Genomic DNA, 14,188 nt, shown 5'->3' with positions numbered 1-14,188 from the left:
TTTATCTGTCACATATATATTGAAATAATCAAAACATACAGTGAAATGAATTGTTTCCACCAAAGACTAACACGGTCCAAGGATGTGCCGGGCACAGCCCACAACTATTGCCATAACTGAGGTGCCAACCTAGCACACCCACAACTTACCAATCTTAACCTGTATGTCTTTGGCATGTTGGAGGAAACTAGAGCACCCAGAAGAAATCCATGTGGTTATGGGGAGAATGCATAAAGTGTGAAAACAGGTTGGTGTGCTGTAATTGTGTTACGCTAACTACAATGCTATGTGCCATCCTATATTCATCCTTTTCAGTAAAAGGATCAGGGAGTAAAGCAAATCTTTTGTATTAAAGCCATAAATGAAAATGTAATTAAGCAACAGCATTCTGCAGCCGTCTATGTTTCAAGTACATTTAGTCTGTGAGAGGTTGAGGTACCTCTGAGAACTTGAAAGAGTTGCTTCTCAGGGTCTGGTTGTACTTCAGCTGTACTCTCTTGATGTCTGGGCACCTGGTGCAGTTGGGGAAGCACATTAGAAGACCTCCTTGTCAGTCTGTCTTTAGGCCTTGTTGAGACAGTCAACTACCAAGGCTTCTGCCTAGGCCAACTCTCTCCTCTTGCTTTGAAGGTGCATTTGTGCCTCAGCATCAACAGGATGCATGTGGTGTTAACTGGCTTTCAAGAGATTTTTGGGAATCAGTGACTATCTCAGGGGGTGCAGTACATCCTGAACTGGGATAGTCATGTTTTAATTTAAGAAGTACCTGCCTGAAAATTTATGCAAATGAAGGTTTTTATGGAAGTAAGTATTTAACTATCAATGACTCAGCCCTTCCATTGGGTTAAAACATTACCTGCATCCAGAACAGCTTTCCGAAGCGGCAGACATTAATACCTTTCACTGCAACTCCAATCACATTCTGTTGTTTAATCTGAAAGATCTGTAAAATTCAGGCAAAAAATACTTAAAAGTCGGTCAATTTATTTCTCCTCTGTATTCTCACCTATAACTACGGTATACCCCTGAAATAAACAAACACTGAAAGCAAAGCAGTTCAGGCAAGACATCCACTCCTACACAACTCACATTGAGAAAAAGAAATAAACAAACACTGAAAGCAAAGCAGTTTTGTCAAATTCCGTCAAGCATGTGCATAATAGAAAATTGCAATATGGAATATTTTCTAGGATTGCAATCTCTCCACAATGCAGAGGTGCACTATTTTTATCTTCATTTAGATAGCCAATTAAAATTCATTTGAGTACAGATCTTGTGCGATAAGGGACATCCAAGACTTTAAAGGCTTCTTACACCTTTACTCATATGCTTTACTACTTTACAATGTAGGACAACATTCGACCCATCCAGTCTATGCTATTTCTTAAAGAAATTCCATGCCATTTCCCTACATTTTTCTGTAACCTTTCCCTTCACGTGCCCACTGACCCTACCAATTCCCCCATCAGCCATCTATAAAGGGTTAATTAACTCACCAACCTGTGCATCTTTGGGATGTGGAAGGAAACTCAAGTGGTCATGAAGGTCAAGAATAAACCTGGATCATTGGAACCAAGGAACAGCTGAACCACTTGCACAGTCACTATACATACACCAACTAATCCAGCTGAGTTCTAACAGGAAGTTAACGGCATAAGTTTGTTGACTTTCTCAAGATGAGATTCAACAGTTTTCCACAAATCCCAAGTTTGGGGCACTCCTTTCTCCCTGGACATGGCGGAGTTGGTTGTGTTTCCGAGATCCCAAGTGTGAGTCGTCTGGAGCTTAGCTCCTGGTAGGATCACCCATTGTGGTAAGGTCAAGAGGGAAGTTCCAGACAATGAGCAATCCAACCAAGATCTCAACGGTGGAGTTGGTGGAAGATGGCGACACATCACAACAGCAGTGAAGGTGGAGGATGCTGAAGCAGTGAAGAAACCTCAGTTGTCTCGCATGCCATGCCACTGGACTCTGATCCTAAACTGTCAAGGACTCTGTGGTGGCTGCCCATGCATCAACCTCCCCACATTAAACAAAGTCATGCATATGCACTCTCCATTAAGGGAATAACTTCTTGGGAGAACATCATACTTTACTCAAGTGATCACACTACTAATACACTCCACACAACTTCAGCAATTTGATCATTACTCACTGTGTATTGCATAACCTAATAAGCAGGAAACCTCTGGCCAAACTTACTATCACTCAGACTTAAATTCCAGAGCAGGAGGATTAAGTGCAGCATTATGTCAGTAACAGGTGCTTTCCAGCAGAAGAGAGGCTTGTCTGGAAGTGCACTCAGGAGAAATTTAATTGTTTTCAGGTGCTAAACCCAAGGTGCTATCTTAGCAGTTCTTACAATTAGAGCTTTAATCAGTACCTGCATGGATCTATTTCCCGAAAAGTAACTTGGACATGGATTACTCCCACATACCTTATCTTTTTAATGTTATTGGACAGAGGCCACACAATGATGTTCTAACATCCTGCAATACATTTCCAGACAATAAAAACTGTCTAGATTCAAAGTGCTTGTCATCTTCTCGTGCTGCAGAATGCTGCTCAAACATGTTATACTTTTTTCTTCCAGCTCTACCAAGGGAAAATAGGCTTGAGGCATTTCACGGGAATCCTAACAAACAAATCTGACAACAAATTATAAAAGATAAAAGGATAGATGAAACCTGCTATTACATCTGCCAGGAATGTAGGATATAAAAAATAGAGAGAGGCAAATAGGTAGAGAGGAAATTCAAAAGAGTTATCTAGGCAGCTGTTAATGGTTCAAAACAGGCTGAATGAAATACTAGAATTAAAGGAGAGATCTTTCTGGGTGCAGATTTGCAGGCTATAGACAGGAAGCAGGTTGAAACCAAGGATTTTTTTTAAATAATAGGATTAATGGATCAAGAACTAATGTACACTGGAAGTACAGGAAGTGGTGGATGAATGAGGCAGACTTAAGATGCAGGCCATAGTTTTGATTGAATGGAAAACTTGAGTGAAGAGAAAGTTTGAAAATAAAGGCACAGATAAATGATTCAGCTCCTCTGCTGCTGGAGCATAAGTAAACAGGCAATTAAATTGGTAATGTGGCAATGAGCAGATAGAGAGATGGAAACCATTATAGCATTGAACAAAATGAACTTTTAAAGTTCAAAGTTCAGAGTAAACTTATCAAAGTACATAGTAGTGCTCGAAAGTTTCTGAACCCTGTAGCATTCTCAGTTTCTGCATATGACCTAAAATGTGATCAGATCTTCACGCAAGTCTTAAAACTAGATAAGAGAACCCAATTAAATAAACACAAAAACATTAATTCTTGTTCATTTATTTATTGAGAAAAATAATCCAATATTATATTATGCTAAGTTAATAAATTTCACGACTCATGCTGGTGATAATAAACTTGATTCTGATGTATTTGTTGGAAAAAGTATGTGAACCTTTGTTTTCTGATGTGACCCCCTTGTACAGCAATAGCTTCAACCAAACATTTCCGGTAACTGTTGATTAGTCCTGCACTTCAGCTAGGAGGAATTTTAGGCCATTCCTCCATACAAATCTGCTTCAACTCTGGTGGGCTTCCTTGCATGAACTGATTGCTTCAGGTCCTTTCATAACTTTTCTATAGGATCAAGGTCAGAACTTTGACTTGGCCATTCCAAAACACGAGTTTTCTTCTTTTTAAACCATTCTGTTGTTGATTTACTCTTGTCTTCTGGATCATTGTCTTGCTGCATATCCACCTTCTATTAAGCTTCAGGTTAGACTACTACCCTAGCATTCTCCTGTTGTTCCCTCAACGCTTGCAAGCTGTTGAGGCCCTGAGGCAGCAAAGCAGACCCAAACCATGATGCTTCTTCACCATTCTTCACATGTGAGATGTGGTTTTGATGTTGGTGTGCAGTGCCCTTTTGTGCATTTTTGCCAAAAAGTGCAACTTTCGTTTCATCTGTCCACAGAACATTGTCCCAGAAGCATTGCAGAACATCCAGGTGGTCTTCTGCAAACTTGAGACATGCAGAAATGGAGAGCAGTAGTTTCCTCCGTGGGGTCCTTCCAGGAACACCTTCTTGTTTGGTGTTTTTCTTATAGTGGACATTTGAACAGAGACTTTAGCAAATTCCAGAGATTTCTTCAGGTCTTTTGCTGTTAACCTTGGGTTCTTTTTTACCTTCTTTAGCATTGCACATTGTGTTCTTGATGTGATCTTTGCTGGATGCCCACTCCTAGGAAGAGTAGCAACAGCACTGAATTTCCTCCATTTGTAGACAATTTCTCTTACTGTAGACTGATGAACACTCAGGCCTTTAGAAATGCTCTTGCAGCCTTTACCAGCTTCATTTATCTCTACAATTCTTCTAAGGTCCTCTGAAAGTTGTTTTGATTGAGGTGTGGTGCATATAAACAGATCTTTCTTGAGAAGTGCAGGCTCTGTCAATAACCTGACTGTGTCTTCTTTTATAGGGCAGGGCACCTCTACAACCCACACCTCCAATCTCATCTCATTGATTGGAACACCTGACTCCAAATAGCTTTTGGAGAAGGCATTACCCCAGAGGTTCACATACTTTTTCCAATAAATGCATGTAATATTGGATCATTTTTCTCAATAAATAAATGAACAAGTATAATGTTTTGCGTTATTTATTTAAATGGGTTCTCTTTATCTAGCTTAAGACTCACTTGAAGATCACCTTTTAGGTCATATTTATGAAGAAATAGGGAAAATTCTACAGGGTGCACAAACTTTTTAGCACCACTGTACATCACCATATACAACACCGAGATTCATTTTATGGCAGGCAATCACAGTAAATACGAGAAACACAACAGAATCAATGAAAGACAGCACCTAACAGCACAGACCAAAATAAAAGCAATGATAAACTATTTAAATACAAGAGAAAAAAGAAATAATAATCATAAAAAACAAACACTAAATAGAGAACGTGAAATGAAGAGTCCTTGAAAGTGAATCCAGTTCATTGGGAACTAAATGATGCAGCCAGTGAAATTCAGTGAATTTATCCCCTTTGGTTCAAGAGCCTGATTGCTGAGTGGTAATATCTTCCTGAAACCACTTGTGCAGGTCATGGGGCTCCTGTACCACCTTCTTGATAGTAGTTGCAAGAAGAGAGCATGGACTGGATGATGGGGGTCCCTGATGATGGATGCTGCTTTCCTGCAACAGCGCTGTATAGGTATGCTCAATGGTGGGAAGGACTGTGATGAATAGAGCCATCTTCACTATTTTTTGTAAGCTTTTCCGTTCAGGGGCATTGGTGTTTTCATACCAGGCCGTGATGCAATCAGTCAATATGTTCTTCACCATACATCTACAGAAGTTTGTCAAAATTTTAGATGACATACCTAATCTTCGCAAACATCTAAGGAAGAAATTAGGGCGGTAATTAGGTCACAATATTCTGTAATGAAGATTGAGCTCAATGTCAATCTCATTTTCTCCCAGTAACTTAGAGATGCAAGATGCAGCTTCATAATATGCTTCAAAGTGATCAAAGATTCATTCAAATAACTGGAATGACCTTGTGGCATTCTGCAGAGACCGTACTAGACTTAGAGACAAGTAAAGAGGGAGGGTGAGACAGAGCCTGTGTTGCTGATTGTTCCAGTACTTCTCTTCTATTGTGAACCTCTGCAGGCTAACCAGCTCTCAGGCTGTGCCCGAAGCAGTTCAAAAGATGCCCGATGGCAAGAAACTGCTGGTTAATAAACAGGAGGTAGATATGTTCATGTCAATTTGTTTCATTTAAAAAAAAGTTATTTTAAATACATGCATTTTCTTCATAAATTTTCAAAAATATTTTAAAATAATCTCCAGATTTTCACCCTCAGCTTTAGTGAGTGGTAAGCAGGAGATCAATTCCTATAAGTGAGTGACTGAAAAAGTACATTGGTAAAGTACCGAATGTATTTACTCTGCTGAGGTAAGTTAGAGCAAAGAACGCAAGTGTTACAATAAGAGAAGAGCCATTCAAGAATGAAATCAAGAAATCAGTATCTATTTAAAAGGCTGTTGTAATCCTGAATACTTTCCAGAAAGACTGGTCGCGTCATTCTGAAGAGTGAAAATTTTGCCTTTATTTTATGCTTTTCAAGAACTCCTCAAATGATTTGAAACTAAAGAAGTATTTTTGAAATGTAGCCACTCGTGTTCTATAAGAAACGCAACAGCCAAATTATACACTGAGAATTCTTCTAAATAACCATGTGATAATAATCAGATTACCTGCTTTTCTCAGTGACATTGACTGGAGGATAAATACTGGCAAGGACACATTGCTATTCCTTAAAATAGTCCCCAACAAGTCTGTGGATCCTCAGCTTTCTCACCTTTCTACTACTAAATGAGAAAGCAAACAGTTCCACACCCCACACTCTCATAAGTGTTGGATTGGTATGTTAATTGATTACAGTAAATTAACCCTAATATAAGTGGACAAATAGCGTATCAAGTGAGTGGGGGGGGGGGGAGACAGAAAGGGAATTAATGATGGGATTACTCCGAGTGTAATGAGTTAGTTGGCCTCTACGTTGTACAAAAATATGAAACATCAATGTTGGTAAGGGAATGCCATGAATGGAAAATACTAAAGATGTAAAAAATGCAGTTAAAATGAATGAGTGGCAAAGCAGACTCAAGGGGCTGAAGGAGCTATTGCTTTTCCAAGCTACATTTAACCATGTATCATTCTCTCTTACTATACAACACCAATTTAGCCAAAAAACTGATTGTAATCCTATAAATACAGAAAATCATAGTACATAAACAGATCATTCAGCCTAGGCACTTATGTTCCATCTGAGGGTTGTCACCTTTCTCATCTAAATCTATTAATATAATCCACCCCATTCCCTCAAGTCTCAGATTTAAAACCTTGAGATTAATTTCATTCCTTTGCAAGATGCCACTTTTTCCAGACCATTTTTTTTACCCTAAATCACATTCCAGATCTTCAGTTTCTCTTATGCACCCCATTCCCTCACCTCACCATCATATGGAAGAGACTTCAGCCATTCCTTTCCTCCATCTACCTCACCAGAAATCTATCATTTTGACCAAACTATGACCTTGTTATATGCAAATTGCTCATATAGAACATCCCATGTAATGACACCATACAAATGGAATCTATTTTTATTGACAAGATTGAACAGGAACTCTCAGGGCACCTTCTAATCATGTTTTATGACATACATACCAGCACTGCCCCCATGTCCTTCAGTACATCTTCAAGGCAACAGTGCAGCAAGCTTAAACAGAAGCAAATGAGTCATCTCAGTCAATTGCAACTCACTTCAAGTAATCTGTGGACGGCTTTTTTATTAATATAATGCAAATCAAATTTACTGAACCCCACAAAAAGATACTAATGAAAAACCTGGTTATTTTGAGCTACTGCCCCTTAACTTTGTTAATGAAATAAAACTGCAACTTCTTTATTTCAAAAGCATTGTTGGCAAGGTCAACAAGTATACTCGGTAACAAATTTGGAGGCAGATCCAGATGTGTCCAGAAAGGGATTTTGACATAATATATAGACAAGTTGATGAGAAGAGGCCATACTGCATCTGGTAATAAGCAATGAACCTGGTCAGGCAACATCTCTCTCAGTGGGTGAGCATTTTGGAGACAGCAACCATAACTCCCTGCACCTTACTGTAGCTTTGGACCGAGACAGGAGTAGAAGTACAAGACCATAGACATAGGAGCAGAATCAGGCCATTCAGTCCATCCAGTCTGTTCCATTATGGTCGACTTAGTATCCATCTCAACCCCCATTTTCCTGACTTCTCTCAACCACTGAGCACATCAACACAAATTGCTGTCGCAGGAAAGCAGAATCCTTCATCAGGAACCCCCACCACCCAGGACTCTTCTCACTGCTGCCACCAGGAAGGTGCAGGAGCCTCAGGGCTCACATCACCAGGTTTATAGACAGCTACAACTGATGGTCTCACTTTCAAGGACTCTTCATCTCTATGTTCTTGATACTTTATTTCTTAATTTATTATTAATTCTTTCTTTTTGTATTTGCGTAGTTTTAGTTGTCTTCTGCACTCTGGTTGAAGGCCCAAGTGGGGTGGTCTTTTATTGATTCTTTTATGGTTATTGTTCTATAGATTTATTGAGTATATCCACAAGAAAATGAATGTCAGGGTTGTATATGATGTACATGTACTTTTGATAATATATTTACTTTAAATGCCACCAGAACTTATCATGGTGGCTACTTTCTATAAAAGACATGGACTGGATTGCAATCATCACTTTACATCCCAAAGCTCATCTGCATTTGAAATCCCGAATTATACTTCCATTATAGAGCATTTCCACCAACAGGATAAACCAGGTAGTATAATGGTACAGATAATAGGTTCAACTAGAACCTTTGGTGCTGTGAGGAGTTACATATTCTCTCCATCATTATGCGACTTTGTCAAGGTGCTCTAGTTTACCTCTTCCACATCCCAAAAGTGTGTGGGCTGGTTTCAAGTAAACTTACAATTAAAGTACGAAATGTCACCATACATTACTCTGAGATTCATTTTCTCAGTTAACTGAGATTTGGTTTCTTAGGTAGTTACTGTGTACATACATCTATTGATGCTTCTGGACACATCTTCAGTGATGTTCCTGGAATCATCGGGTGTTTCGGGTCTTTCAACATCATACAACCTCCTCCAGGTGACCAGCTGGGGCTGATCAGACCCCAGCTTGTGTCCAGACGGCTTGTGTACGAAATGTCACTATACATTACTCTGAGATTCATTTTCTCAGTTAACTGAGATTTGGTTTCTTAGGTAGTTAAATAGTTACTCTTAATTGCCACTAGTGTGCAGATGAGTGGTTGAATTGGGGGAGGGGGGGGTAAATGATCCGAATATAGTGGGGAATAAATGGTGCAGGATTAGTGGAAATGAGTACTTGATGGTAGGCACAGATTTGGTAGGTCAAAGAGCCTGCTTGTGTGCTGTGGCTCTATAAACAACCATTCTTAATTCAGAAGGAGTTCGTCAATTGTACAATATCTGTATATGTACAGCTGAAACATCTTGAGAGTCCAATGGCTGGTAATTCTTTTGCTCAGTGCATGAATTCCTGATTGCCATGAGCATCTGTAAACTAAGGCTATACAAGTGATCTAAGGGGAAGAAAAGTAAAACTCCAGTGAGGGAGGGAACCAGGGCCCCAGCAAGTGGGAAGGTACAGTATACAGCAAACACCACCTAGTGGGCCTGACGCAGAAACATTGGGATTTTCAAACAGTCAGACAGCGCATGATCAGAGTTCTACTTTAGCTTGTGTTCTCTTTCAGGTATATTAAAACAAAGAGGAAAAGTGATCAATGATGAAACCTATTTAATATTTGATCAAGTTAGTCCAAGATTAGCTTTATTGACAGAATTAGTTACAAATTTTGAGCAAATAAACAGAAATGTAAGCTTATTTTTCTGATAGGATGGGAAATCGATGGAATCAATTATCAGTGTTAGCCGTGCATTGGGAAGTCTTAATGGGTTTTCAAGTAACCAGCTAGACTTTCAAAGTGAAGGCAGAGTTACAAGATATATTCTCAGAGAAAACACCATGGATAGGCCAGAGAGATGAAAAGAAAATTAAATAGGTATACACATAAATTCTGACAGATTTTGCCAAAAAACATTCAACAGCCTCAACCAGTTGACCTCTTAGCTCACTGTAGTATTGCATAGGTTAGTGTAGAAAATGTGAAATGCTGCCTGATAACCATTGATCTTAAGCCCATTGATTTCAGCAATACAGAGGTGAAAATGGTCAAGGCAGTAAAGCAAATAACAGCCAGTATTATTAGGCATGATCACTATCTTAAGACTCCAACTGGAAAGTATGCAGGTAGCATAAACAACAAATCATGCTTAACCCTGATATATTTCAAAGTTAAGCAAGCACCTATATGCTTACCTTCAAGGTTGAAAATTAATAAAGAAAGGTGTTCTGACCAAGATGCCTGAATAATGAATGTTCCTTAGTATAGCAAAACTCCAAGGGAGGTTTGTACTCTGGAAAAGACAAACTTTTCCAGATTCTTCTAATTAGTACAAATAACAGTGTAGACCACCTTCAACATAATCAGTGCTGAATGTAGCACAACCACTTCATATTCAATTAGATTTAACATCCCCTTGTTTTCAAAAGGAAAATCAATAATATTGTATGAATGAACTTACTGCTGGACCAAATTTCTGATGTAACTGGTCAATGACAATGATTTCCAAATCATCATGTTCCAAATATTTAAATTCCGAATCTGAAAGAAATCAACATTTATTGCAAATGTGCACATAACAAAGCTGAACTTGTAAATATGCATGAAAGGATGTTCTGAAATGTACCAACACCTATCTATAGAGAGAAAGGATGTAACTGTCAAGTTTTTATATCTTTTGATGTCATTATTTTTCAACCAAAGCACAGTTATTGAAAGCTACAAACTCTAAATTAGGGAAAACTGTTATATCATCAACCAATTTGATCCACAGAGTTAGCCAATCCAGAACAACCTGATTAAAGAGCACCACTATTTATTTCTATCGAATAACAATGCATATTCAACAAAATTCACACATTCCCAAATGACTTCATAGACTGTCCTAGATTATTTGACACATCTCATTTGTACTAATGTTTTTCTTCTCACAAATCACCCAGTTTATTCTTGATCTCTTACCTTCAACCCTCTTCATTTTAACACCTTTTTTGGAAATTGTCCTTCAGTTTGGCTTTTTGGTCCATAGTCCTCTATGACACAGGAGGTTAGGCATCCCATCAAGTTCATGCCAGATCACAAAGCAATCCCATTCTCCTACAAATTGTCCTTGTATGTTATTCTCTCCATATTCCCATCAATTCTCCCCAGCTTCCAATATTGACATACATATTAGAGCCAATTTAACCTTCCAATATGTACACCTTTGGGATGAGGCAGGAAAATGGAGTTCATAGAGGAAGCCCACATGGTGATAGATAGAAAGCACGAACTCCACAGAGACAACACGAGAAGTCAGGATTGAATGCATGTCACCAGCACCCTGAGCCAGCAACTCTTACTATGCCAATATTCCATACTTCTTACCAAATTGCCACTGCATTGGAAACAATATTCCACTATAGTAAAGCTAAGTGGATATCTCATTGTTCAGGACCCCTGATGGCTCAACATCTCACACACCAGGTTTGTTTCCTTACGCTCTCTTTAAATGAACTAGGGCCCCAATTACCACACTCCCTTTAAACACACCGCGGCTCTGTTTCCCACACTATTTTAAGCCATGCTGCTTTCCAACTGATGTTATACTCATTGGTTCCCCCATTTCTCACACTTCCTTTGAATTAATGTGCATTTCTTTGAAGACACCACAGCACTGTTTCCAGGACTCCTTTTAAACTCACTAGTGCCACAGTTTTCACACTCTCTTTAACCCACTGGGGTCCTGTTCTGCAAACTCCCTTGGTTTCATTTCTGGTAGCCTCTATAAAGTCACATGTTTACTATAGAAGTTATACTATAGTGTAACATCTGAAAAAATATTGGAGTATTAAAAGGAATTATGTCTATAGTCTGGATAATCTGTTAGACCGACACCAAAGGTCTCAAATTATTGAGTTTTACTGTACTCCAACATAAAATTAACCCTTCTCTTCAGGTTAACACTAAAACTTTCATTTTTCAAGTTGCTTACTATCTAATTTTGTATTTTTACCAACATCCCAATGAAACCACTGTGTACTTATCATGGAGGTAACAAAAAGTTTACAAAATATTCCATTGACAGCCCAAGGTCTTGAAAACCAAAGTTCAAAGTAAATTTATTATCAGTTGCCATATACAATCCTGAGATTCATTTCCTTGCACACATACTCAATAAATCTGTAGAATAACCATAACAGAATCAATGAAAGACCACACCAACAGGCAACATTATATTGTTGCCTTTTTAATTCTAGATAAGAACTTTTATAATAATTTAAAGGCACTATTACTTTAATCATCTGACTAGTTACACAAATGCTTTCTGCATCTCTGCTCCATTTGACATTTTATTTAAATACTATTTCCCAATTTTTACCTTTAAAACACTATTACAAAGTATAACTGCTGCTTAGTTATGTGGCTTGTCACTTGACTCATCCCCTCTATGCTTTCACACCTTATTTGACATTCTTTTTAACAGTAACAAATTTTCATGTTCCTACAATTTCTAAATGCAGATTTTTTATGCCTAACAAAACACTTTTTCAATGAATGGAAGGTTCCAAACGAAGAGATTGCAGTAGAAAATGAGTCATCTGAGGTACCTGGGAAATGTTTCTCTCCAAGTGCCTCCTCCGGAGCTGTATCTTTCTGTTTGCCCTTTTCATCACTTCAGTAAAAATATAAAGAAAAATAGCTGATATTAAGAAGTGATTCCTCTTTTGTTTTCTTCAAATAACATTCGAGGACATGCAATACCAATTACATATCTATTCTCATTTCACTTAGGAAGAAAATAATAAAACCTGAGAAATGGGAATTCACTGTCACATGCCTTTGTAGCTTTGATAAATCTTTTATTATAACCGAATTGCCTAACTCTGTCACATAAATGAAAAAGACAAGCTCAGGCCTGGTTACAAATGGGGAGTCATTTAATTTTGGATAGCTAGCATGAGCCACTGGTTCCTGTGAAGACAAAGGAGATTTGGAAATGCCATGAACGTCTGGATTGTTTTTTAAACGGCTTGTTTTGGGGTGGAATAAATAAAAAAAAATTAATGAGGTTTTTTTGCATGTTGTTGGTGTGGACTTGAATCTACAACCCCCTCACATCCTGCCAAATAGATTCACCTGCTTTAACTCAGGCGCAGTCATAGTCTGGAAACCTAAAGTAGGCCATTCACAAACAAGAAAATCTGCAGATGCTGGAAAGGAAATCCGAGCAACACACACACAATGCTGGAGGAACTCAGCAGGACAGGCAGCATCTATGGAAAAGAGTATAGTCAATGGTTCAGGCTGAGACCCTTCAGCAAGACTGTACTAAAGGATCTTGGCCCAAAATGTCCACTGTACTCTTTTTCCATAGATGCCTGCTGAGTTCCTCCAGCATTGTATGAGTAGGTCATTCAGCCTTTCAAGCTTGGTCTGGCATTCTAAGAGTTCAAAGGTAATTTTAAGTCAGTTGTCCGGTCTTTACTCTATACTCTGAAACCTCAACCAATGAAAACCTAAGAGAAAACTAGCTATAGGTTGGTGGTGCTAAAATTGAACATGAGCATGGGTTCCTTGTTATTCAATTCCTCACATTTAACACGAGTAATCATAGACAAAGTTTAGACTCCACATTTCATCCCTAAAAGCTCCTCCATCTTATGTGTGAATGTGTTTTTTCAGATTTCTTACTTCAATAGCCTAGTGTTAGGTTTATAATAACATCCCTTTGTGCTGAAGTCCACCAGCAGAAGGGTCCTGTAGCCCTAATACACACAAATAGAATCAGTATAGATAGGAAAATGATGGGCTAAAAGGCCCATTTCTGTGATGCTGAACTCCATTTTTGAACACCTTCATCAGATCATTCTTCTAAACTTAAAGCTAGCACAATTTGTCTTTGTAAATTAATCCTAAAGCCAGTTGTCACTGTGAACCTTACACTTTGTTTGAAAGCTGATATACCCCTCAAGAATCTCAATTACCAACACACACATTACTATTGGTAGATCCAAACACTGGAGAACTAAATGACTCACTCCCGTTTGCTTGCCCCTAAGATAAAGACCAACATGCCATTGGTTTCTTAGACAACCCATTTATGTGATGTGGGCATCACTTGAGAAGATAGTGTTGATAAGAAAAAAAAAAGGAGAAGGTCATCTGGCCTGTCGAGCCTGTTTCACCATTCAATTATCTCATGGCTGATCTAGCTGTGATTACAGCAGTTCCAACTACCTGCCTTTTCCTCAGAACTCTAAACTTCCTATTATGGAAAAAATCCATCTGTGTCTTAAATACACTTAATGAGGTAGGCTCTACTGCTTCCTTAGGCAGAAAATTCCACAGGTTCATGTCTCTCTGTCCTAAATCTATTCCCCCGAATTTTGATGCAAATTTCAGTTCTGGTCTCACTTACTGGCGTA

General features: G+C 38.6%; 1 protein-coding gene across 1 annotated transcript in view; it reads right to left on the bottom strand.

Moving 5' to 3' along the window:
• Positions 1-14,188, bottom strand: part of exd1 (exonuclease 3'-5' domain containing 1) — a 79,463-nt gene that overhangs the window by 28,018 nt on the left and 37,257 nt on the right. Inside the window, exons 4-6 of the mRNA XM_072275767.1 lie at positions 12,371-12,435; positions 10,243-10,322; positions 857-943 (exon numbers count right to left, since the gene is read on the bottom strand). Coding sequence (XP_072131868.1) covers positions 857-943; positions 10,243-10,322; positions 12,371-12,435 — 232 coding nt within the window. The remainder of the gene's footprint in view (positions 1-856; positions 944-10,242; positions 10,323-12,370; positions 12,436-14,188) is intronic.

The sequence above is a fragment of the Mobula birostris genome, chromosome 1, assembly GCF_030028105.1.
Source record: "Mobula birostris isolate sMobBir1 chromosome 1, sMobBir1.hap1, whole genome shotgun sequence".
Taxonomy (NCBI): Eukaryota; Metazoa; Chordata; class Chondrichthyes; order Myliobatiformes; family Myliobatidae; genus Mobula; species Mobula birostris.
Note: the sequence above shows the minus strand (reverse complement) of the source record. Positions and strands in the feature narration are given on the sequence as shown.